Source organism: Rattus norvegicus, chromosome 20 (genome assembly GCF_021556685.1).
Source record: "Rattus norvegicus strain SHRSP/BbbUtx chromosome 20, alternate assembly SHRSP_T2T, whole genome shotgun sequence".
Lineage (NCBI taxonomy): Eukaryota > Metazoa > Chordata > Mammalia > Rodentia > Muridae > Rattus > Rattus norvegicus.
This window is the reverse complement of record NC_141553.1, coordinates 26,447,176-26,472,910: the sequence shown is the minus strand read 5'-3', so window position 1 is coordinate 26,472,910 and position 25,735 is coordinate 26,447,176. Positions and strand designations below refer to the sequence as shown.

At 42.7% G+C, this 25,735-nt stretch overlaps 1 protein-coding gene and 1 non-coding gene across 6 annotated transcripts; one reads left to right on the top strand and one right to left on the bottom strand.

Annotated features, from left to right (window-relative positions):
- Slc25a16 (solute carrier family 25 member 16) lies at positions 1-24,931 on the top strand. 5 transcript variants are annotated; one of them, NM_001100860.4, is given in 10 exon segments: positions 1-214; positions 6,086-6,178; positions 8,855-8,988; positions 11,829-11,892; positions 14,472-14,593; positions 15,031-15,097; positions 18,001-18,163; positions 21,107-21,175; positions 22,541-22,782; positions 22,813-24,931. In NM_001100860.4, coding segments are annotated over 9 exon segments (999 nt in total). In that variant the 5' UTR covers positions 1-84; the 3' UTR covers positions 22,698-22,782; positions 22,813-24,931.
- On the bottom strand, positions 2,047-2,182 carry Snora70 (Small nucleolar RNA SNORA70). Its single transcript, XR_015646090.1, has one exon. It is a non-coding gene; the product is annotated as a small nucleolar RNA SNORA70 (small nucleolar RNA).
- Positions 24,932-25,735: the final 804 nt, after the last annotated feature.

The window sequence follows — 25,735 nt, the reverse complement described above, 5'->3', positions numbered from 1 at the left end:
TCCTGTCAGAGCCGGCAACAGCCATGGTGCTTCCTAGTGTTTTGTAAGTTGGCAGCGGAGGCTCGGGACGTGGCGCAGGTCCGGATGGCGGCCCTGGTGGCTGCAGCGGCCCTGGCGGCGGCCGAGCCTCCACCCGCGGTGCCGCAGGCGGCGGGGAGCGGGGGCCCGACCTCTCGCCGAGACTTCTACTGGCTGCGTTCCTTCTTAGCCGGAGGTAGGTGTTCACCGCTGGGATCCTGGAGTTGGGTGGTGAAGCCAGCCGCAGGCCAGTCAGAGCCAGCAGCCGCCGTGACAGTCCCGGGCTTCTGCTGCAGCGCCCAGCCGGGTCTTTACTTCAGCCGCTGCAGCCGGGGTTAATCCCTCTGCTGAACCAAGCACCTTTTCCCAAAGGTCGAAAAAAGGATCCTTTAGGTGGGACATGGTGGGCACCACTCCTTTCTGTTACCAACGACCTGAGTGACAGTTTAGGATTGGATTTTGCTGTTTGCTTAAAAAGAAAACAAATATTGGAGGTAGAGGCTAACTTGGGCTTGTGCCTCCTTCGCGCGCGCGCACGAGTATAATGATATGAGAAATTGTCATGTAGCCCCGACCTCAAACTCCTTTATGTAGTTGACTCTGGCTTTAAACTCCTGATTCTCTTGTCTCTACATCCCAAGTAAGTGCTGGAATTACAGGCACATGCCGCAGTCCATCTCTGGAGGCTAACTTTGAAAACTAGACTAGGATATGAACTGAACATGGTGGAACATGCCTTGAATTGCAGCACCGGGGATGCAGAGGCAGGCAGATCTTGAGTTTGAGATCAACCTGGTTTACATAGCAAGTTCCAGGCAAGCCAGGAATGCATAGTGATACCCTGTCTCAAAAACAAAATAAAATGACTAAGGGTATTGTGCAAACTGCCTACAACCAAAACTGGTTCCAGGAATTGTGGTAAACAAGCTTGCAGTTGCTTGAAAAAGTAGTGCTGTGGTTTGTGGGTTCATGACCATCTATCTGGTTTACATGTCTCAGGTTTCCTCCCCCTTTCTGTATGCAGATGGTTGTATCTCTTAACCGCCCTCTCCTCACAATGATTGATTATTTGAGTTGCCATTACTTAACTATTTATGACTGGCAATAAAAAGATAGTGTCATAGCATCAGCTGTGCTGGGAATGTAATTATTTTCTTCTGCAGATTAAAAAGACATTTCTTAGTCCCAGCACTCTGGAGGCAGAGGCAGGTGGATCTACATAAGCTCCAGGTCAACCTGGTCTACAACCAGGACAGTCACAGCTACACTGAGAAACTCTGTCTTAGGGGAGATATATATATATATATATATATATATATATATATATATGCACACATATACATATACATACACACACATATATATATACATATATATATATATGTTACATTACTGGAACACCCCTAGTTGCCTACTTTGACCTTCATATATATGTATATCTAGATATATATCTAGACATATATATATATATATATATATATATATATATATATATATATCAGAAAATGAAAGATCTGTCAGCTGGGTGTGCTGGCCCACTCCTTTAATCCCAGCACTTTGGGGGCAGAGGAAGGTAGATCTCTGTGAGTTCAATACCAGCCTGGTCTGTAGAGCAAGTTCCAGGACAGCCAGAGCTAGATATAGAGACCCTATCTCAAAAAAAAAATGTTTAATTGGGCTTTGTATTAGAGTCCATGACGGCAGAGCAAAGCCATGGCTGAGAACTCACATCTGGTCAGCAAGCAGAAGGCACAGAAAGACACACTAGTGGAAGTCTTTTGAAACTTAAAACCTACTCCCAGTGACCCACCTTCTCCACAAGGCTGCACCTCCCTATCCTTCCTAAGCAGTTCCACCAATCAGGGACCAAGTATTTAAGAATATGATACTAGGGGGCTCATTCTCATTCAAACCACTGCATGAGCCCTTGCCACTCTGCCTGGCTTTCCCAAAGGCACTTTGTCTATTTTTTTTTGGGGGGGGGGACCCTAGGTTGGTTGGGCTCAGAGATACCAGTATCCATTAGAAGACTGTTTTGAAGGTCTCTAAGGGGAACTCAGGCATGGAACAGGCTGCATACACTATCAAGGATTTTGTTCTTGGCAGCCATTGTATCACCAGATCCCTATGAAGAAGGAACCTGATTGGCTGAGGCTAATTTTAAACTCCCAATGCTCCCATTTCTGCCTCCACAGTCTAGTCCTGGGCTCATAGGTATGTGCCACCATGCCCAGCACTTTTTTGGGAATGGGACATAACGTACTTTTTACTTACTTAAAACTTAACCTCTGTGCGCCTGTGTGTACCTATCACACTCTCATGTGGAACTTAGAGGATAAAGTGTCAGTTCTCTCTTGTCAACTGTGGGCCCTGGGAATCCTACTCATGTCCTTAGGCTTGGTGGCAAACATTGTGCCCCACTAGGCCATCTTGCCAGATCCTGCCTTTAAAAAATAATTTCGGGGATCTGAGGAGTTGGCTCAGCAGTTTGAGCACTTGTTGCTCGTGTTGAACAGCTAGGTTTGATTCCCGGCACTTTCCTGACACTACAAATGTTTGTTAAGTGCAGTCCCAGGGGATCCAGCTCTCCTCGGACCTTAGCAGGTACCAGGCATACGTATGTTACACAAAGATACCTACAGGCAAATCACTCATACACACAAGATACTAACATTTAACAAATTACATTTGCTTGCTTGATTGTTTGTTTATTGTATGCATGGTTGTGGGCACAGGCATGCCAAGCATGTGTGGAGGTCAGAGGCTATCTTGTTGGAGTAATTCTCTGTTTCCACCAGGTGGATCTTGAGGACTGAACTGAGAGCTTCAGACTTGAAGACAAGTGCCTTTACATGTGTGCTGAGCCATCTTGCCAGACCAGGGAGATAGTTTTTTTTTAATTAAAAATTTTTAAAAAGATTTATTTATTTATTTATATATGAGTACACTGTCACTGTCTTCAGACACACCAGAGGAGGGCATCAGATCTCATTACAGATAGTTGTGAGCCACCATGTGGTTGCTGGGAATTGAACTCCCCAGCTAGAGTTTTTTAAGACAGACTCTCATGTGTCACATGGTGGCCTCCAACTTAGTATATACTTGAAGGGGACTGTGAATCCCTCAGACCCCTGCCTCTGCTTTCTTCATGCCAGGTCTCAGTCCGATGTGGCCACCACACCCTGCTTTGCTGTTCCTGCTGCTGCTTCCTCTTCTCTTTCCTTTTTAAAAAATAATTACTTATTTAGTTTTTATGTGTGTTTTCCTGCGTGTATGTATGTATTTATATGTGCCCTGTGCAGCCCTGGTGCCCACAGGCAGAAGAGGTTGCTCAATACTGTGGAACTAGAATTACAGGTGGTTGTGAGCCACAATATACCAGTCCTCTGCAAGAGCAGCCCAGCCTCCCAGCCCTTTCGCTCATGTTCACTCTCACTAAGTTGCCCGCGGTAGCCTTGCACTTGCCCTGTTGCACAGGCAAGCTCTAAGCTTGGAATCCTTCCGCTCAGCCTCTCCAGTAGGTAGGATCACAGGCCTGTGCCACCAGACTCTGTGACGTTAGAGTACTGAAAGGGTTAAATGAGACTGTAATAATCTCAGCACAGTGTCTATGGTCAGATCTCTTAGCCTAGTGCTTGTTACAAAGTGAATACTCAAGTTTTTCTTTTCTTATTCTTTTTCTTTCCTGAAATGGGATCTCTCTGGGTAGTCCTGACTGGCCTAGAACTTAACTACTTAGCTCAGAATGACCTCTAACTCTTGCAGTTGATTTGTGTCAGCCTCCCAAGTGACTGAGAACTAGGATTACAGGTGTGATCCACCAGTGTCATCCTTCTTTTTTCTCTTTCTTATCTATATCTTCTATCTTCTTTCTATGTATGTATGTATGTATGTATGTATGTATGTATCTATCTATCTATCTATCTATCTATCTATCTATCTATCTATCTATCTATCTCTACCCACTTAACCACCCATCTATTCACACAAGGCCTTACTATGTAGCTTCGGATAACCTAGAACATACCAAGATCTATCAGCCTTGGCTTCCCCCGTGCCGAGATTTAAAACATGCAGCACTGTGTTTTCAAAACCCCTGAGGTTTTGAAGCAGTTTTTCACTGGAGCTTGCTGATTAGCTAGGCTAGGGTGGCTGATCAGGGAGCCCCAGAGATTGGTGTTGCTGGTCTCCACTGCCAATGCTGGGGTTTACAGACAGATGTCACCATGCCCAGGTTTTACATGGATACAAGGGATTTGAACTCAAACCCAAATTCCAGTCCTCAGGTTTTGCAGTGAGTAGTGGTAGTAGGGTTTTGAAACAGGCTCCCATGTAGTCTGGGCTGCCTTGTAACTTGATATGCAGCTGAGGCAGATCTCCTGCTTCTGTCTCCCAAGTGCTGATATTATAGTACTTAACCTATTCCTGGTTCTAGTTGGGAAGCCTTCTTATTTTTGTGTGTGTGCTAAAATTAAATAATTTTTCCATTCGTGTATGGGTGTTTTACTTGTATGTATGTCTGCACACCATATGGTAGTGCCAATGGATGCCAAAGAGACCATTGGATCCCCTGGTATTGGATTTACAGATCATTATGGGTAGCTATGTAGGTGCTGGGAATTGAACTCAGGTCCTCTGGAAGTACAGCCAGTGTTCTTAACTGCCAGTCATCTCTCAAGCTCCTGAGGTTCTTTTCTTTTCTCTCCTTTCTTTCCTCTTTTCTTGAACCAGGATCACTATGTAGCCTTGGCTATATTGGAACTTGAAGTGTAGAGCAGATGGGGCTCAAACTCACAGGCTCTACCTCATGAGTGCCAGGACTAAAGGCATGCACCACCACAACCGGCTTCCTAACATTTCTTAAATTACATTTATTTGAGTGGGTGTGGAGCATGTGTATAGGTCAGAGGGTAACTTGTGGGCATTGGTTTACTCTTTCCATAATGTGGGTCTCAGGTCAAAACTCAGGTCATGAGGATTGACAGCAAGTATCTTAAGCTACTACAGCCATCTCACTAGCTCTCATTTCTTTCTGTAGTTTTGTTCTTCTGGGCCTAGGTCTCTTTATAGTCCTGTAGCCCTGGTGTCCTGGAATTCACTATATAGACTAGGTTAGCCCCTAACTCACAGATAACCTGATTACCTCTGCCTCTCAAGTGCTGGGATTAAAGGCATGGGCTGATGCTCATTTAATTTTTTGAGACCTAATCTCACTCGGTAGCTCAAGGTAGTCTGAAACTGCAGCAATGAGAACTCACAGAGCTCTCTTGTCTCAACCTCCCAAAGGCTGGTGGGAACTGCCATGTCCTTTATTCAGTCATTTTAGAGCTATCCTTGTTGGTAGACTAACAGCTCAGTCCTCTATGGGAACTTCTTATAAGCATTCTCTTCCTTCCATGCACACCTGGCCACCATTGCAACAGAGTAGGCACCAAATGCATACTTGCTGCATTGTAAAGGAATGATTGCTTTTGTAGGCAAAGGTTGGTGTTTTAATGAAAAGCATTTCTAGAAGAGAGTTTTAAATGGAACTTCCTAGTTGGGTTAAATTGCCCTCTGTTCATCCATCATTGGGTCTTACATCCATCATTGGGTATTACATTGCTTAGAAATTGCCTAAGTTACAGGGAACAGGACCATTGATCTACAGAACCTATTTATTACTCAGTACTTCTCCCCATGGAGACCAAACTGAACCGTAGTTGGTGTTCTGACTGCACCCGTGATGATTTCCCTTTTGGAAGAGATGGCACAGGGTTGGGGATTTAGCTCAGTGGTAGAGCGCTTGCCTAGCGAGCGCAAAGCCCTGGGTTCAGTCCCCAGCTCCGGAAAAAAAAAAAGAAAAAGAAAAAGAAAAAGAAAAAGGACCAAAAAAAAAAAAAAAAGTTAGTTGGGGATTTAGCTCAGTGGTAGAGCGCTTACCTAGGAAGCGCAAGGCCCTGGGTTCGGTCCCCAGCTCCGAAAAAAAGAACCAAAAAAAAAAAAAAAAAAAAAAAAAGAAAAAGAAAAAGGAAGAGATAGCATCCAGTTTCTTTCTGACCTTTCCTTCTTTTTTTTTTTTTTTTAGGTATTGCTGGATGCTGTGCCAAAACCACAGTTGCTCCCTTGGATCGAGTAAAGGTTTTATTACAAGCTCACAACCACCATTACAAACATTTAGGTGAGCTCTACATGCTGTCTTAGTTATTCTATTGCTGTGGTAAAACACCGTGACCAGTAGCACACTGGGGAGGAAAAGGTCTATTATGCTTGCTTCTCTGTATCACAGCTCATCAGGAAGACAGTCAGGAACTCAAACAGGGCAGACCCATAGGAGCTGATGCAGAGGTGTGCATCAGGATGACTTGCGGCCATGGAGGATTGCTGCTTACTGGCTTGTTCTTCACAGCTTGGCCAAAGTCTGCCTTCTTCCTCCTCTTCCTCTTCCTCTTCCTCCTCTACTTCCTTTTCTTCATTTTTTTTTCTTTTTGTTTTTCAGGACAGTTTCTCTGTGTGTAGCCCTGGCAGTCCTCTGTAGACCAGAGGCTGGCCTGGATCTGCCCTCCTCTGCCTCCTGAGTGCTGGGATTAAAGGCGTGTACTAACATAGCCCGGCTCTCAGTGTACTTTCCTGTAGAACCCAGGACCAATTTCTTATAGAACTCAGAGGTGATCCCACCCACAATGTGCTGGCCCCTTCCACATCAGTCACTATTTGAGAAAATGGCCTACAGGCCTGCCTGCCTATAGCCCTATTTTATGGAGTCATTTTTTTCTATCGATGCTCTCCCTTCTCACATGACTTTAGCTTGTGTCAAGTGGGCAAAAAGCTAGGTTGGAATTTTGCCAACTTGCCCAAAAGCCAAAGATAAAAAGGAATGGAATATTATCTGCCTGAGTAGACTTAATGTTTGTGTTTGGGACAAGCCTTGCAAGGGCCTTATCGCCCTCCTTTTCTTTCATTTTTCTTTTTCTTTGTTTTTGTTTGTTTGTTTTTTCAAGATAGGGTTTTCTAATAGCCCTGGCTTTTCTGGAACTCACTCTGTAGGCCAGGATAGCCTTGAACTTACAGAGATCTTCTTGCCTCTGCTTCTGAGTTGGGTTTAAAGACATGCACTGCCATTACCCAGCTTGTTTTTTGGTTTTTCTTTTTTCTTTTTATTGATTGATGGATTGATTGAAGCAGGGCCTCTCTATACAGCCCTTGCTGTCTTGAATTCATTAAGTAGATCAGGCTGGCCTTGAGCTCACAGAGATCCACCTGCCTCTACCCCTAGAGTACTGGGATTAAAGATGTGTGCCATCACGTCCTGATCAGTGGTGAACCTTATGTTTTTTAAAGAAGTATTTAATATATATATGACTGCACTGTAACTGTCTTCAGACACAACAGAAAAGGGCAGCAGATCTCATTACAGATGGTTTTTAGCTACTATGTAGTTGCTAGGATTTGAACTCAGGACCTCTGGAGGAACAATCAGTGCTCTTAACCGCTGAGCCATATCTCCAGCTTTATCCTGAGCTTTATGTTTTATCTTGTTGTCCCTTGCATCTTTTGTGGTTTTGAAACAGTATCTTTATGTTAAGCACAGGCTAGGTTTGAACTAATGATCCTCATGCCTCAGCCTCCCGAGTACCAGGACATCGAGTACAGTTATGAGTAAAGTGTATTTATATGGTTTAGATAAATAATGTTTACTTATTGTATAGAAATTACCACTTCCAGGCTGGGGTTGGAGAGATGGCTCAAAGGGTGGATTTGTTATTTTTTTAGGGGACTTGGGTTCAGTTCCTAGCACCTACACAGTGGCTCACAACCATCTATGGCTCCAGTTCCAGGGTTCCAATGCCCTCTTCTGACCTCTTTGGACATCTGGAACTCATGTGGTGCATACACACATGTAGGCAAAACAGTTGTATATATAAAATAAAATAAGTAAATTGTATTTAAAAAATAAATTACCATTTGTGGTCAGGCATGATGGTGCACAGTAATAATACCAGCCCTTGAGGGGTAGAGGCAGGATGATCAAGACTTCAAGGTCATTCTTGACTGCCTAGTGTGTTTAAGGCCAACCTCAGTCATAGGAGACCCTTTCTAAAAAAAAAAAAAAAAAAAAAAACCCAAAACACTCATGAAATTATGTAATTTCTCAAATAACATTTCAGTATGAATGATGGTTTAATAATCTCTACCAGTGAATTTAAATACGTTTATTGGAGGAAGGAACATTAGGACACTGTTCTTTAGGTTGGGCCTCAAATTTACATGTAGCTGAGGCTGACCTTGAACATGTGATCTTCCTCCCTTAGCCTCCCCCAAGTTGAGATTAAAACAAAACAAGGGTCAAGCTAGCGCACATCTTTAGTCCAGTATTCAGGAGGCAGAAGCAGGCAGATCTCTGAGTTACAGATTGTAGGCCAACTGGAGCTGTATGGTGAAACCTTATCACAAAACACACACACACACACACACACTCTCTCTCTCTCTCTCTCTCTCTCTCTCTCTCTCTCTCTCTCTCAACAAAAAGAAAGAAAAAAGGAGAAATAAGGGCCAGAAAGATGGCTTTGTGTGTAAAACCCTTACCACATAAGCCTAATGACTTGAGTTTGATTCCCAGAACCCCATATAAATATGTAAGGAGAACCTACTGCTCAAAGTTGTCCACTGACCTGCACACATACTGTGACACGAGCACACGTTCTCAAACACATACACAATAATAAATACATACAAACAGAAAGAAGAACAAAAAGAGTTACCATAGATTACACATGTGAGACACATGCCTGGCTCAAAGTTTCCATCACCTTAACTTCTAATTTTTAATCTTTTTCTAAACTCTTTCCATGAGTAGGGGTACTTTCTGCACTGCGCGCTGTTCCCCAAAAGGAAGGCTACCTTGGATTATATAAAGGAAACGGTGCAATGATGATTCGAATCTTTCCCTACGGTGCAATCCAGTTCATGGCCTTTGAGCATTATAAAACGGTAGTTGGATTTTTCTTCCTTTCATGTCTTTCAATGTTATGTTTAATGCCAAACGTGTGTGTGTGTGTGTGTGTGTGTGTGTGTGTGTGTGTGTGTGTATGGAGATCAAGGAATAACTTGTAAAAGTCCTTCCCTCTGTGAGGTCTGCATATTGGACTCAGGCTCTCAGGCTTGGGGCAGGTGTCTTTACTGCTGAATCATCTTGTAGTCCCTTGCATGTTTTGTGGTGTTGAAACAATATCTTTATGTTAAGCACAGGCTAGGTTTGACCTAATGATCCTCATGCCTCAGCCTCCCAGGTCTGGATGTCGAGTGCATTTTTTTCCTCCAGGAACTGGAGGCCCAAGCCTCTAAAGACTCTAAGACTCAAAATGTATTTACAAGCACCTTGGCCGTAAGCTTAGGTTGGTTCCCTGATTAGATCATAACTTACTATTCCATTTATTCTAGTCTGAGTTCTGCCATGTGACTGGTTACCTCTGCTCAGCTGCCATGTTTTTGACCTCCATGTTCCAAGCAAATCCCAGCCTGCCTCTATCCCAGAATCCTTTCTGCTAATTGGATGTCTCACCTTCTATTCCGCCCTTTTCTATAGGCCATAGGATTTTTATTGACAAGTGTTGCAACCATACAACACACAACAGATTCTCTCTACCCTGGGATTATATGGGCATGCTCTCTTGGAATTTTTTCCTCAGTGCTGGGGATTGAGCCTACAATTCTGTGCACACTAATTGTTTTAGCTTCAAAGTTAATTTTGGGTGCTGTGAATCCAGTGCAAGCTTTTAGGTTTCTGTGGCAATTGAGCATCTTCTCATTTCCTATTAGTTTGTTTTGAGATGGATCTGGAATTTATGTAAGGCTGGCCTAGAATTTACTGTGTAGCCAAAACTGGCTTTGGACTCCTAATCTTCCCTCCTCTCCCTCTCAAGTGCTGGAATTGTAGGCGTATACCACCATGCCCTGTTCAAAAGTGCCTTCCAGAAAGATAGATACAGGGTCACTGAGGTGGCTAGAGGGTAAGGGTGGCTTCTGTCAAGCCTAGCAACCCATATTCAGTTCCTGGGATCCATAAATAGATAGCTGACTCCTTTTCCCCTAACGTCATGAGTGTGCACACTCACACACACAAAATAAAATTAAAAAACTATTTATATGTATGTGTGCGTATGGATGCTTGTGGAGGCCAGAAGAAAGCTCTGGATTTCCCCTGGAGCTGGAGTTAGCTGGTTAGAGTGCTCAGAACAGAATTTACATCCTGTGGATAAGCAGCAGTCACTCTTAACCTACTGCTCTGTCTCTCCAGCCCATTTAATAGGCTTGTTCTTCTGTTCTCTGAGAATACCAGAGGAACTTTTATATTTATATATTTATATTCATTTATTATGTTTATATGTTTTCAATTGGCATAAAGTGTACATGTATAGCATACTTAATGAATGCATATTATATAAACGTATAATTATGCGCACACACACATGCACAAATATTTCGTTGTTCTGAGGATCAGACTCAGATACTTGAGCATCCTAGACAAATGTTTTACCAGTGAACAGTATTCTCAGTTTGGGACTTTGTTATTAAATAAGGGAAATCATGTTTCAAAAGTTTATTTTGCAGCAGTGCTTCAACAGCTTTCTTCCTTTTTTTTTTTTAAGATTTATTTATTTATTTATTTTATATAAGTACACTGTAGCTGTCTTCAGACACACCAGAAGAGGGCATCAGATCTCATTACAGATGGTTGTGAGCTACCATGTGGTTGCTGAGATTTGAACTCAGGACCTCTGGAGGAGCAGTCAGTGCTCTTAACCACTGAGCCATCTCTCCAGCCCGACAGCTTTCTTCTTATTCTCATTAGATTTCTCTTATCTTTCAAAGTTTACTTCTTTCTTTTCTTTTCTTTTCTTTTTTTTTTTTTTTTTCAGAGCTGGGGACCGAACTCAGGGCCTTACGCTTGCTAGGCAAGCGCTCTACCACTGAGCTAAATCCCCAACCCCTCTTTTCTTGTTTTTGTTTTTTGCTTTTTGGGTGTTTTTGTTGTTGTTTTTGTTGTTGTTGTTGTTGTTGTTGTTGTTGTTGTTGTTGTTTTTGAGACAGGTTTTTGTTATGTATTCCTGACTGTCCTGAAACTTGCTCTATAGACCAGGCTGACTTTGAACTCACAGAGACCCACCAGCCTTTGCTGTATTAAAGGCATGAGCCACCACACCCAGCCTGACTTTACATAAAAAAAGAAATTATGTTTTGGGTTGGAGATGGCTTAGAGGTTAAGAGCATTGGCTGCTCTTCTTAAGAACCCAGGCTTGATTCCTTGAGCACCCATATGGTGGCTCAAAAGCATCTGTAACTCCAGTTTCAGGGAATCTGACACCCTCTTTTGCCTTCTACTGGTGCTGCACTTTCATACATGTAGTTAACACCAATATAAAGAAATTAAAAAATATTTTTTTTGAGACAAGTTTCTTTGTTTAGTCTTGGCTGTCTTTGAACTTTCTCTGTAGACCAGGTTAGCCTTGAACTCACAGAGATCTGGTCTGCCTTCTAAGTGCTGGGATTTTATTTTATGTATATGAATGTTTTGCTTGCATATATATATCTATGTGTATGTACGGTGCATGTCTGGTGCCTGTGGTAGCCAGAAGAGGGTATTGGATCCCCTAGAACTGTTGTTAGGGACCGTCATAAGCTGCCTTGTCACCATGTGGGTGCTGGGAACTGAACCCAGGTCTGCAAGGGCAGCAAATGCTCTTAACCGCTGAGTTGTCTTTCTGGCTCCTTTAACAGTATTTCAACACATAAAATATCATCTCGTTTAATTCAGTGTTTTTGGTTTCTAGTTCATTACTACAAAGCTGGGAGTTTCTGGTCATGTGCATAGATTAATGGCTGGATCCATGGCAGGTAAGATGAGTAGGTACATTTTATATCTGATAAATAAGTTTTCTTTATATCAACATGCTTAATTTGGGGGCTAGAGAGGTGGCTAAACAGCTAAGAGTATTTCCTGTTATTTTTTAAAATATCTATATTTTTATTGAGACACAGCATTACTATGTAATCCTGGTGGGCCTGTAATAAAATAATTTTATTTACATGCAAATGCACATGTGTGGGTGTGTCAGAGAGAGAGAGAGAGAGAGAGAGAGAGAGAGAGAGAGAGAGAGAGAGAGAGAGAGAATGAGAATATATGTGGGAGTGTATACACATATCTACCCATGGAAGCCAGAAGAGGTGTTGGATACCTTGGAGCTGGAGTTATTGGCTATGTAGGGTACCCAGCCTGAGTGCTGTCAACCAAACTGGAGTCTTTTGGAAGAGCAATGTACTTTTAACTACTGAACCATCCTTCCAGCCCCACTTCTCTTCATGAAGAGGACTTGAGATAGGATCCTAGCTCCCATTTCAGGTGGCTCATAGTGTCTTGGTATCCCAGCTCGAGTAGAACCTGATCTCTCTGACCTCCATGGGCACCTGTTCTCTCGTGCACACACTCAACACGCAGATAGATGGACACACACAATTAAAAATAAGAGAAAAAAAATCTTTGCTTAAGAAATACTTATTGAGGTAATATAAGGCTAGTTAGAGCTGTGACTCTCTGATGGCTCTATTTTTCCATGTTTACTTGATTACAGTTAATATGTTGTTCCTATTCAAGGATGAGTTAATGTTCTAGTTAATTTATATCTAGTAATCTAGTATCTTTGTTTACCTTTAACCACCTTCAAATGTAACTGGGAATTTTATATTTGTTAAGTAGAAAGTGGAAAGAGATACAAGGGATGGGGATACTGGTTAATAGGAGTAAGGGGGTTGGCTCTGGAAGAAGAGGATCAAAAACTAAACCCTGGGTAAGTGAGATGGCTCAGCAGGTGAAGGTGCTTGCAGCCAACCCTGGCAGCCTGAGTTTAGTACTTGACATTCACAAGGTGGAGGTGAGAGTGTACTCCTGCGACTTGTCCTCTGACCTCACAGCAGTGGACCATGGAAGAATACCACACAGAAGTAACCCCTGACAGTGGTTGTGTGCTCCACACCAGTAGGACATGCAGAAAAGGTGGAGACAGGAGAATCATGAAATTGAGGCCAACTTGAGCTGTGTATTTTTAAAAGCTGGGAGTGATGGTGTGTATCTTTTAATCCCAGCACTTGGGAGGCAGAGGCAGGTGGATCTCTGAGTTCCAGCCCAGTCTGATGTACACAGTGAGTTCCAAGACAGCCACGGGTATATACAGAGACCATGTCTTAAAAAAACCTAAATGTTTAAAAATAAGTAAGTTTGATAAAATTAGAAAGCTACCAAACCAAGAAAACAATGTTAACTGAATCACTTTACAGGCAGTAATGTGTATACACACAGGCCCTCCTCTAAGCAAGGACTTGTAGGTCCTTGCATTTCCAACACTTGGGAGACCAAGGCTAGAGAACTGTTACTAGTTGAATGTTACCTTGGGCCCATATAGAGAGTTCTAGGCCAGCATGAGCTGCATAGCAAGACTCTGTCTAAAACAACAAGCAAACAAAAAAAAAAAAAAAACTCTAAGAAAGCAGTAAGAGCTAAACTTTTTCTTCTTCTTTCAGGACTGGGGGTGGAAGTTAGGCCTGGTCCATGCTAAGCAGATGCCCTACTACTGAGCATCCTCCCAGCCTAACTGACTGTTTTAGGATAGACTCTCACTATGTAGTCCTGGCTGGCCTCTGCCTCCCCACTACTGAGCTTAAGACATTACAACTTACAGCGTCTTGGGTATTATAGGTGTCCTTGAACTTGCTATGTACTTGAGGATAGTTTTTAAGCCCTGGTCCTCCTGCTTCTGTTTCCCACGTGCTGATTCATATGCATGTGTCACCACCACCACCACCACCACGCCTAGTTTATGTATACTGAGAATTGAATCTGGGGCTTCATGAACACTTGACAAGCATGCTACCAAATGAGCTAGATCCCCAGTGTGTTTTTGTGTTTGATTTTTGAAATAGGGTCTCGTGGAGCATAGGCTGGTCTCAAACTAGCTATTTAGACAGAGTGGCCTTGAAATCCTCAGCTTTCTGCTTTCACCTCAATGCTGGGATTACAGGTGTTAAATTTAGGATTAAAGGTGTATAATCAGTACTACTAATCTCACATCCAATAAAACCAAACCCATGGTGGGTTTGAGCTGCATCATTTGGTGCTGACGTTAGGATTTCAAAATGAGAGGAACTTCAGATGATTTTTAAAAAACTGACCCTTTCCAGGAGTGGTACCGTCAAACCTAGCAAGACTGTATAGTGAGACCCTGTCTCAAAAAACCAAGTAAACAGAAACCCCTAGCCCTCCTTAGGTACTGCTGTTGTATGATTTGAGTCTTTAGTCCTTGAATTCACCTTTGCTCTGAGTAGGTTTCACCATTTTTGTAATACTAAGACGTTACTCTATGGAGTGTGTGTGTACACATGTAGCTGTCACTGTTTTGACGTCTGCTGTTCATTCTCTTCAGGCATGACAGCAGTTATCTGCACTTACCCTCTGGATGTGGTCAGGGTGCGCCTGGCCTTCCAAGTGAAAGGTGAACACACCTATTCAGGGATCATCCATGCGTTCAAGACAATCTATGCCAAGGTAGGCCATCCCCTTTCCAAATCACAGCATGCCCTCCGGTATCTAGGAAACTGTCAGGATAGCTACCTTTCTCTGTGTGAACTAGTGATACCAGCTTAGAGGTATAGATCGGTGATAGAGCACTCACCTACCCTGCAGAATTTCTGAATTGATTCCCAGAGCCACAGTGTAGGAGGGAGGGAGGAAGGAGTTATTAATGGTAACAGCAGCAGTAGCCCTGAGAAGCTTGAGTTTGTGTTTCAGGTGAGGCCTAGAGTCACTTCCATTGCATTATGCTTTTTTTTCTTTTCGGAGCTGGGAACTGAACCCAGGGCCTTGCGCTTCCTAGGCAAGCGCTCTACCACTGAGCTAAATCCCCAACCCCTGCATTATGCTTTTATTGGATGGCATTTATCATAATGAGTACGATATAATCCTCTACCTTTCTTTATTCAAAGGAAGGTGGTTTCCTTGGATTCTACAGAGGTCTGATGCCTACTATATTAGGAATGGCTCCATATGCAGGTATGATTCAGACTGGGCCAGGCTGGCAGATGCTACACATCTTCCATCCAGCACTTAGAGGCAGAGGCAGGCAGGGCTCTGTGAGTTGGAAGCCAGCCTGGTCTACACAGCCAGCTCCAGGCCTTCCAGGGGTACACAGCAAGATCCCATTTCAGACATAAAGCAGAGCAAGGCAAAGCAAAATGTAATTTGGCAGAAGCCTACTTTGTATTTATGTCACCAGTGTTTTTTAAGTGACAACATGAAAAGATGCTCTCTGAAATGGTTTTTACTTATGATGAAAATAGAATTATAATTCAAATATGGTCATTCAGCCAATTATATATAAAGTTTACTGTTTATGTACACTAAATAGAAATGCAATCTTACATCTTTTTATTAATATGTGACTCCGTTAACGTACTCCGTTAACATTTTTTTCTTTTTTTTCTTTTTTTTTTTTTTTTTCTTTTTTTTGGAGCTGGGGACCGAACCCAGGGCCTTGCGCTCGCTAGGCAAGCGCTCTACCTCTGAGCTAAATCCCCAACCCCTAACGTTTTTTTCTTAATGAACAGTTATGTTGTTAAGTATCCAGTTTTGAGCTAGACATGGTAGCACATGCCTTTAATCCCAGCACTCAGGAGGCAGAGGCAGATGGAGTTTTCTGAGTTTGAGGCTAGCCTAGTCTGCATAGTGAGTTCCAGGACAGCCAGGGATGTTACAGAGAAACCCTGTCTGGAAAAAAACAAAGAACAAACAAAGAATTCAGGTTTGGGGCTGGAGAGATGGCTCAGTAGTTAAGAGCACGTACAGAAGACCAGGGTTTGCTTCCCAGCACCTGCTTGATCTCACAATCATCTGTTACTGTGGTTCAGATGTCTGACAACCTCTTCTCGTCTCTGCAGCCACTAGGCATCCATGTGGTGCATGTATAAACACTCATACACATAAAATTTTAAAATAAAGTTAAAAAAAAAGTACAGTGGCACATTGCTTTAATCCTAGCACTGGAGAGGTCAAGGTGAGAGGGTCAGAATTTCAAGATCACCTCATATACATTTGATGTTTGGGCAAAGTGGTAAATGCTCATAATCCCAGGTGTTTGAAAAGTTGATGCAAGAGACTGAGGCTGGGAGTTTGGGGCCAGCCCTGGTGATATGCAGGAAGCTCTTTCTCTCGTTTCTCTTTTTGTTTTTAGATAAGTCTTGTAGCCCAATCTGGCCTCATTTCATAGCCAAGGACCTTGAATCCAAGTGCTAGGATTATAACTGTGACTGTTATGCTGGCTGGAACACTATCGTCTTTAAATTATATTTTTATTTTATATGTGAGTGGTTTGCCTGTATATGTGTACACTGCATGTGTCTGTTGCTCTTGGAGGCCAGACGAGGCTTACAGACCCCTGTAAAGCATCATGTGGGTGCTGTGTCCTTTGTAAGAGCAGCAAGTGCTCTTAAGACCAAGCTGTTTCTCTAGCTCCTAAAGTGTCTTTAAGGAATAGCAATTCAGTTGTTTTCCAATAGTAGCTTCATTGAGTTGTGACTAGAACACCATATAGCTTGTCCATGGATGTGGTTTTTACCTGATTTTAGACACACAGCCATCATCATAATGAGCTTGACATCATCTTCATCTGTAGTTAGGACTCCCAAGTCTCAACAGCCATTAATTTTTGCATCTCTGTAGGCCTGCATTTCATATGAAGGAAATCATGTTGGGACTGTGTGTTTTTGAGGTTCATTGTGTTGGAGACATACTGTATTTTCTTGTTTTTGCTATGGAGCTGTTTTCTGGGTGCATATTTATTTTTGAGACGAGGTTTAATATACCCTCGTCTAGCCTTGAACATGCTATCTAGCTAAGAATGACCTTGAAACCTTGATCTTGCTTAGGACTCCTAAGTGTTGGGCTGGCAGGTGTGTTCCACTGAGGCTGGCTTCTATGTCTTTATTCTGATTACATCCGTGTCTTAGTTAGGGTTTCTATTGTGAAGAGACACCATGACTAAGGCAACTCTTTTTTTTTTTTTTTTTTTTTTTTGGTTCTTTTTTTCGGAGCTGGGGACCGAACCCAGGGCCTTGCGCTTCCTAGGTAAGCGTTCTACCACTGAGCTAAATCCCCAGCCCCGACTAAGGCAACTCTTATAAGGACAACATTAAATTGGAGCCGACTTACAGGTTCAGAGGTTCAGTCTATTGTCATCTTGGCAGTGTGCAGGCAGACATGGTTCTCGGGAAGGAGATGCGAGTTCCGCATCTTGACTTGAAGGCAGCCAGAAGGAGACTGTTCTCTGTAGGTAGCCAGGAATCAGGAACTTGAGTCCAGGAGCCCTCAAAGCCTACCTACTCAGTGACATACTTCCTCCAACAAGACCACACCTATTCCAGCAAGGCCAATAGTGTCACTTTCCATGGGCCAAGCATATTTAAACCACCACAGTCTATTTATTATGCTCATATGTATATAAAAACTATGAACTATGGGTTGGGTGGTGCATGCCTTTAGTCTCAGCACTGAGGTGCTGAGGCTCCCCTGAGTTATACAGTGATTCCAGGCCAGCACAGTCACATTGTGAGACTATTTCTCAGACCCCGTCCCCCCTCCCCTGCTCAAATTATAAATATGAATTTAAATTTTATTCTTTTTAAACTTTGGAAGACTGTTTAAATCTATTCTATATGATTTTAAATAGTTTTAACTTCTGCCCCTTTAGTACACAGTATATATTAGTGTGTGAAAAATCATGCTATGTTTTTTGATAACTGGTAATATGTTTGAATTATCATTTATAGTATTAATTAAACATATTAAAGCAATTGTCTTAGACTGGGAAATGCATAATTGTTTTCTCAATTAATTTGTTATCATGTAATGCAGATCTCTTTCTCAGTTCATCCATAGTAAGTTTGTATCCTGCTTCTCAGGTGTTTCCTTTTTTACCTTTGGTACCTTGAAGAGTGTTGGGCTTTCCTATGCTCCCACCCTGCTTGGCCGACCATCGTCCGACAACCCCAACGTCTTAGTCTTGAAAACTCACATAAACTTACTTTGTGGTGGTGTTGCTGGAGCAATAGCACAGACGATATCGTAAGTGTCTCAACTTGAGTCCCTAAGTCTCTGGCTCTGAGTCATGTCTGACATTGTTGTTCATTTTATTCTCTTCTAACAGATCATTGAAGAGCACAATCCCTTATAAAATACAACTTAATTTTGATAAATATTAACTTAATCCTTTTTTTCATAAGCCTATTATAGGTAATTACAGGCCAATAGTCAATAACATTAATCTAAATCCTCACAATTTCCTATAGATTCCTTTGAAAAAAATCATGTAAATATGAGCATTCATTTGTTTGTTTTTGTTTAGTTTGTGTTGGTTTTTGAGACAGTTTCTTTGTGTACACCTGGCTATCCTTGAGCTCAATTTGTAGACCAGGCTGGCCTTGAAGTACAAAGATCAGCCTTCTGTCTCCCAGGTGGTTGGATTAAAGGCGTGAGCCATCACTGCCTGGCTCCATTCATTTGTTCTGGTCAATTTGCTCACAAGAAGTTTCTGACATTTGAGCCATTTAATGTGTGTGTGTGTGTGTGTGTGTGTGTGTGTGTGTGTGTGTGTGTGGTCTCTGGGGTGTATGTGGGATAAGTGTATATGTGGATTGTGGTATGTAAGTGTGTATGTGTATAATATGTGGTGTGTTTTGTGTGTGTGGATTGTGATATGTGAATATGTATGTGTACAATATGTGGTGTGTTTATATGTATGGTTTGTGGGGTGTGTGCATGCATGCATGCGTGTGTGCACTAAATTCTTGACAACCTATTTTGTTCCAGATAGTATATGAAGCATTGTAAGTTTCACTGAAGGAAAAATATAATAGCCGACTCAGAAAGCCCTCTGTTTAGATTTTATCTTTATGTATGTATGTATGTATGTGTGCTTGTCCATAAGAGTACAGTTCTCTCAGAGGCCAGAAGAGGGTGTCAGATCTGCTGGAGCTGGTATTACAGATGTGTACTGACTGGTTTTGTGTGTCAACTTGTACAAGTTAGAGTTATCAAAGAGGAAGGAGTCTCAGTGGGGAAAATGCGTCTGTGAGATCCAGCTGTAGGGCATTTTCTCAATTAGTGATCAATGTGTGGGACGGTCCAGTCCATTCTGTGTGGTGCCGTCCCTAGGCTAGTGGTCCTGGATTCTGTATAAAAGCAGGCCAAGCAAGCCAGGGGAAGCAAGCCAGTAAGTAAGCAGTACCCTTCCATGGCCTCTGAAGCAGATCCTGCCTCCCGGATCCTGTCCTGTTTCAGTTCCTGTCCTGACTTCCTTTGACAATGAGCAATAATATAGAAACTTCCTCCCCACAAGAATACCCTTGGCAGGGAAGAGAGAGGCAAAGATTAAAACAGAGACTGAAGGAACACCCATTCAGAGCCTGCCCCACATGTGGCCCATACATATACAGCCACCCAATTAGACAAGATGGATGAAGCAAAGAAGTGCAGACCGACAGGAGCCGGATGTAGATCGCTCCTGAGAGACACAGCCAGAATACAGCAAATACAGAGGCGAATGCTAGCAGCAAACCACTGAACTGAGAATAGGACCCCCGTAGAAGGAATCAGAGAAAGAACTGGAAGAGCTTGAAGGGGCTCGAGATCCCATATGTACAACAATGCCAAGCAACCAGAGCTTCCAGGGACTAAGCCACTACCTAAAGACTATACATGGACTGACCCTGGACTCTGACCTCATAGGTAGCAATGAATATCCTAGTAAGAGCACCAGTGGAAGGGGAAGCCCTGGGTCCTGCTAAGACTGAACCCCCAGTGAACTAGACTGTTGGGGGGAGGGCGGCAATGGGGGGAGGGTTGGGAGGGGAACACCCATAAGGAAGGGGAGGGGGGAGGGGGATGTTTGCCCAGATACCGGGAAAGGGAATAACACTCGAAATGTATATAAGAAATACTCAAGTTAATAAAAAAAAAAAAAAGAAACTTCCTCTCCAATTTGCTTTTGACATGTGTTTGTCACAGCTAGAAACCCTAGCTAAGACAAGGTGGTTGTGAGCCACCTGACATAGGTGCTGGGAACTAAACCCAGGTTCTCTGGAACAGAAGCAAGTCCTCTTAACCACTGAGCAATCATCCTAGCCCAAGCTGTTTTTATTGAAGCAGTTCAGTGTTTAACTGGAGTTAAAGATATAGAGAGGGGACGTTATAATAAGTCCATTACTATATCAAAATTGGGAAGGTGGTTTCAAGACATTTCCCCAGAGCAAGAGAGATTAAGTAGAATGAGACATGGAGGGCTGGAAGCTAAGCAGCAGGACTTTTTAGAGAAAGCAAGTGAGAAAGCTTCCAAGGTGGCCAAGGACATGTCCTGAGCACTAGGAAGGCAGTGGGAGTGCCGTCCCCAGACTCCTCGGAATCCTGGGTGGGCCAAGCAGAACCAGGATCAGCTGGATAAGATGCTCAGAGCAAGGGGTTGGGGATTTAGCTCAGTGGTAGAGCACTTGCCTAGGAAGCACAAGGCCCTGGGTTCGGTCCCCAGCTCTGAAAAAAAGAACCAAAAAAAAAAAAAAAAAAAAAAAAAAAAAAAAGATGCTCAGAGCAAGAGCTGCCCAGGAAGTGGACTGCATCTTCAGATAGGAGGCAGTGCTGTGCTGGGGATGATGGTAAAGGAGAGGTGTCTGCTTTGCTGTGCACAGCTGGCTGCGGACTTCTGTGGACCCAGGACCACCCCCAAAGTTCTAGTTCTCCCTTGGCCCCGTCACCTCTCTTTCCTCAAAGCTGACCCACAGCTTAACCTGTCCTCTCTTTCTCACCTTCCCCTCCCCCCAAAAGCCAGGGTCTCTTGTGGTCAAAACTGATCTCTAACTTGTTATGTAGGTGAGGGTGGCTTTGAACTTCAGATCCTCCTGCCTCCACCTGCCCAGTTCCAGACTGCCCAGTAGATTTAGGATCTAGCGGTTTTAATGGGTGTTAGACAGGAAATGAGAGAGTGTTGTTAAGTCTTTAATCATTGTGTCTCTTTAGCTACCCATTTGATGTAACCCGTCGGAGAATGCAGTTGGGGGCAGTCCTACCGGAGTTTGAGAAGTGCCTGTAAGTGTTCTGAAGTCTAACTCTTTATAATATTTAGAAACCTAATGGTCTTTAAATTTCTAATTTTAAGACAGGATCTCATGTAGCCCTGATTGGCTTCTAGCTTTGTATGCAACATGGATGGCCTTGAACTTGAAACCTTCCTTTCTCATATTCTAAGTGCAAGGGATAAGGTGTGACCCTCTTACTCGGCTTCTTGGTTGGTTAGTGTTTGAGACAGAATCTTACAATGTAGTACACATCTGGCCTTGAACATGCCCTTCAGGGCTGAATAAGACCTTGTCAGAGAAACTCAACCTCACCCAATCCATGGGCAAGAAATGAAAGAGAATACAAAAGAAGAGGGTAGGGTCCTACAGTCTTCCTCAGCTGCCTCATGCCAGGCCCCACCTGGGAGAGGTCCCATCCTTCCCAGCAGTGCCTTTTAGAACTCTGGTAACCCCAGACTTGAGGCCCGCATCAGCAAGCAGCTGCAGAAAGTTACACTGCAGTGAAAGCTTAAAGGGTGGATGTTCATACAGCCAGTGCTTCCATTAACCTGACAATGGGCTAGTGCTGCCAGTTAACCACGGAGATGTGGCACACGCTGAGCACATGGACCTGAGTAACCTGGAAATGTTCTGCAGAGTGCTTTCCCATTTTGGGGGTGACTTGATTTTTTTCATTAACTATGTGTCACCTTTGTCTTCCAAAAGCTATTCCAGATGGAAGTTTACAGTTTCATGAGTGTTTTGCTTGCATGTATGTCTGTGTACCACGTCCATTCCTCGTGTCTGCTGAGGCCAGAAGAGGGTGTTGGATCCCTTGGGACTGGAGTTACAAATGGCTGTAGAACACCATGTGGGTGTTGGGAACGGAACCTGAGCTCAGAAGTTCTGTTAACTTCTGAGCCAATTCTCCAGGCCAGTTTTCAAATGTTTGACTTACTTTAGCCAAAACTGCCTTGAGCTCCTGGTCTTCCTGTTTCCATCTCCCAAGTGCTAACCTTCAGGCGTGCACCACCTGGCCTCCTTTGTATGTATGGATTTATATATGCAAATATTTATTGTTTTACTTGAGACAGCTCTTTCTGTAGCTCAAGTTGGCTTGAAACTCCTGTTTCAGCTTCTGAGATGCTAGAGTTGCAAGCTTGAGCAACCACAGCCATTTAAGCCTCCTTAAAAAGGCTACCATAGGTTGGTTCTGGTGGTGGTCTCTTTCCCCAGCATTTGGGAAGCAGAAGATTATAGTTCAAAGCTAACCCAGGCTACAGACCACAATTCTGTCTGAAGAAACCATCCAAACAATAAAACAAAGCTGTTCTGGGCTCGGAGTTGTCTTGTCAGTGTGTGGGTGATTGCTACGTCATTTTCTACTGTCTTTCAGTACCATGAGGGAGACCATGAAGTATGTCTATGGACACCATGGGATTCGGAGAGGATTGTACCGTGGCTTATCTCTGAACTACATCCGCTGTATTCCCTCTCAAGCTGTGGCTTTCACAACATATGAACTTATGAAGCAATTTTTTCACCTTAACTAAAAGAAAAAAATCATGATTTGTAGTTACTGTGCTCAGTAATTCTCGGAAGGATGTGTGTGTGTGTGTGTGTGTGTGTGTGTGTGTGTATGCATGTGTGTATGTATGTATATACATATATGTGTGTGTGTGTGTGTGTATGAGTGACACCTTAATTGTGAGGGAAACGTTACTTGAAGGGGACGTTTGCCCTCACACAGGAACCACTGGTATTTTAATACTTGATTTCTTTCAGTTTTTAAATCATAGATCAAAAATGCTTAGCATAATTTGTTATTTTTCTTTTTGATGGGATCTCCATATGTTATCCTGGCTGGCTTGGAACTCACTGTGAAGAGACCAGGCTACCCTCAGACTTGTAGCAATCCTCTTTCCTCTGCTGCCCATTCCAGAGAATTGGAATCCCATGCCTGAGATTCCAGGCGTCAGCCATCATGCTTCCTCTGACATACTTTTTAATGGCAAACATTATACCTTAAAACCCTGAAGAGCCATCTTGGGCTGACTGTGGCTACCTGTTTGGTTATTTTAAAGTGTTAATAGGAAGGAAAAGAAAGTTCATATTTGAGTTCAAGAGATTGTCATTAGTCCTACCATACCATTCCAAACTTCCCATTGTAACTGTGGTTACTGGGGGTGGAGGGACTGGAATCCAACCGAGGGCCTTTGCATGCCAAGCACATGTTGTACCCCCTCACCACATCCCCAGCCTGCAAGCACCATAGGACTGAGCTATGTCACTGGCCCTTTTCTGTTTTATTGTGAAGCTGGGGATGGATCACACTCATGCATGACGATTGTGTAATTGCACACTGCCAATGGCCCACACCCCCAGCCAACTAACCCCGCTCCTTATTTACCCCCTCCCACTCTGTCCTTTCTTTACTTCTTCTGGGGAGTAAACTCAGGGTCTCTCTTGCCTATCTTGCTAGATAAGTGCTCTACCTCTGAACTACATCTCCAGCCTTTTAGCCTTGGGTAATGTTATTAAAATCAGCCGACTTCGTTTTATTGTCGCAGAATGAGGACTGAATATTTAAGGTCTGTGAAACAGAGCCAGCAACAAAGTAGTGTTCTTATTATGTTTCACCTCATAATTCTGCTCCAGTTGATAAAAACAACACCTTTCCCTTCATTCGTTTGAAAAGCAGACTGTCTGCCTGCCTGCCTGCCTTTCTTTCTTCCTTCCTTCCTTCCTTCCTTCCTTCCTCTCTCTCTCTCTCTCTCTCTCTCTCTCTCTCTCTCTCTCTCTCTCTTTCTTTCTTTCTTTCTTCTCTCTTTGGGGATTGAATCTAGGACCAGGCATGATGAGATCCCATCAGAAAACCAAGTGTACACTGAGGTACATCCCCAAATGTCTTTCACTCTCAATAAAATTAGTGCTGAATTTTAAAGGAGATATTCAAGAAATGAAGAAATAGCAGGTCTTGTTCAAATGCTGTTATCATGGACTTTGATTTTCATGAGTTTTTTAAAAGCCTGTGTTTCCCAAAGGCAGTGATAATAAAAACTAAATATCTTTGCTCTTAAAAGGAGAGTAACATTGTAGATGCTTGTCTTAAATAACTTGGTATGTACTAGAAAATTTAAATGGACCATAAATTTAGATGAAGCAATGTTTCCGAGGTATTATGTCAAGATATAAAGTTCTTCCATGTAATGTAAGTTTAGTGTGTCATAGTCCTAAGCGTAAATATAAAACACGTTGCAATTGTTACATTTTAAAGAGATTGTTTAGTATATAAAAATTCTAATCATTGTGTTTAGAACACTTTTCTCTTTTGTTGTAAGCATGACACATGAAGTAGAAGCAGTAAACTGTCTTTAGAGGTAGTGATTTGTAGAATTGATGTGATTTTTAAGACATTAAAATTAAGCTGCAAATGTTATTTCTGCATTTTTTCATGTATGATTTCTTGTCATAGCTTGAAAAATTGGATGAATCAGTTTCATTTTTATAATCTTTACTTTAAAAATAAAAATGTATCTTGTGATTTGTAAATGTACCAGGAGTGGGGATAAAGTCTGTTTATAATGTAAAGCTCTTTTGTATATTTTAATTTCTGGACCACACTGTAGCTAGTTATTCCATTTAATCTTAAGGTAATTTAAATCTATAAAATAAATATCTCAATTATATTATCAATAAAAGAGAACTGAAAATATTTTTTAAAATAAATTACATTCTATGTCCATTATAGAATCCATAAGATATTAAAAGTAGTTTTTTATCCTTGTTTGGATGGCTTGTTTTATTTATCATCTGTGGAACCTGAGATCTACCCGAGGGTTACACGTGTTAGGTAAAGTGTTTCTTTTAAATGTTTGCATTATTGATGAGGGAAAATGTTAACTATAAAATAAAAGAATGGGAGGGCTGGGGAGATGGTTCAGGTGATAGAGCTGTATGACCTACGTTCATATTCCTAGCACCTACATACTAGCCAGGTTTAGTCAGTCCCTGCCTCATAAAGTGAGGAGCCATAGAAGGCAATGACTGTTGAACCACTCACTGGTGTCCACACATGTACACATACAGGCAGACATCAGAATGGACAGATGTTAAAATTATGAAATGTTTCTTTTAAAAGAATTTTTCTTTAGACTTATCTTTCGTTTGGATGCTTTGGGTTTTCGTTTTTTTCCAGTCAGGGCTTCTTTGTAGACCAGGCTGGCCTTGAACTCGAGATATGCCTGCCCCTCCCTCCCGAGCACTGGGAACAAAGGCGTGTGCTAGCACCGGCCTCCTAGATTCACTTTTTCAAAGATTTATTTTGTGTGTGTGTGTGCCCGTGAGTATGTGTATGTACTATGTGCATGAAGATGCCTTTGGAGGCATCAGATCCCTTGTACTGGGATTAACGGCAGTGGGAAGCAGCCAGGTACCTACTGGAAACAGCTTCATCCTCCGCCCTCCTCTGAAAAGCCGGAGAGAGGAGATTGTTGTGAGGTGCGTGCGGCGAGCGTAAGCGTGACAGCTCCGCAGGTTCACTCAGGAATCCGGTCCTGGAGGCAAGACGGCGGGAAAGCGCCTCCGCTCC

Coding starts and splice junctions, on each gene's coding strand:
- Slc25a16 (XM_087597760.1), top strand. CDS start 85: ATGGCGGCCCTGGTGGCTGCAGCGGCCCTGGCGGCGGCCGAGCCTCCA. Junction 8,989..11,828: donor CCTTTGAGCATTATAAAACG/GTAGTTGGATTT, acceptor TTTGGTTTCTAG/TTCATTACTACAAAGCTGGG. Junction 21,176..22,540: donor CCGGAGTTTGAGAAGTGCCT/GTAAGTGTTCTG, acceptor ACTGTCTTTCAG/TACCATGAGGGAGACCATGA.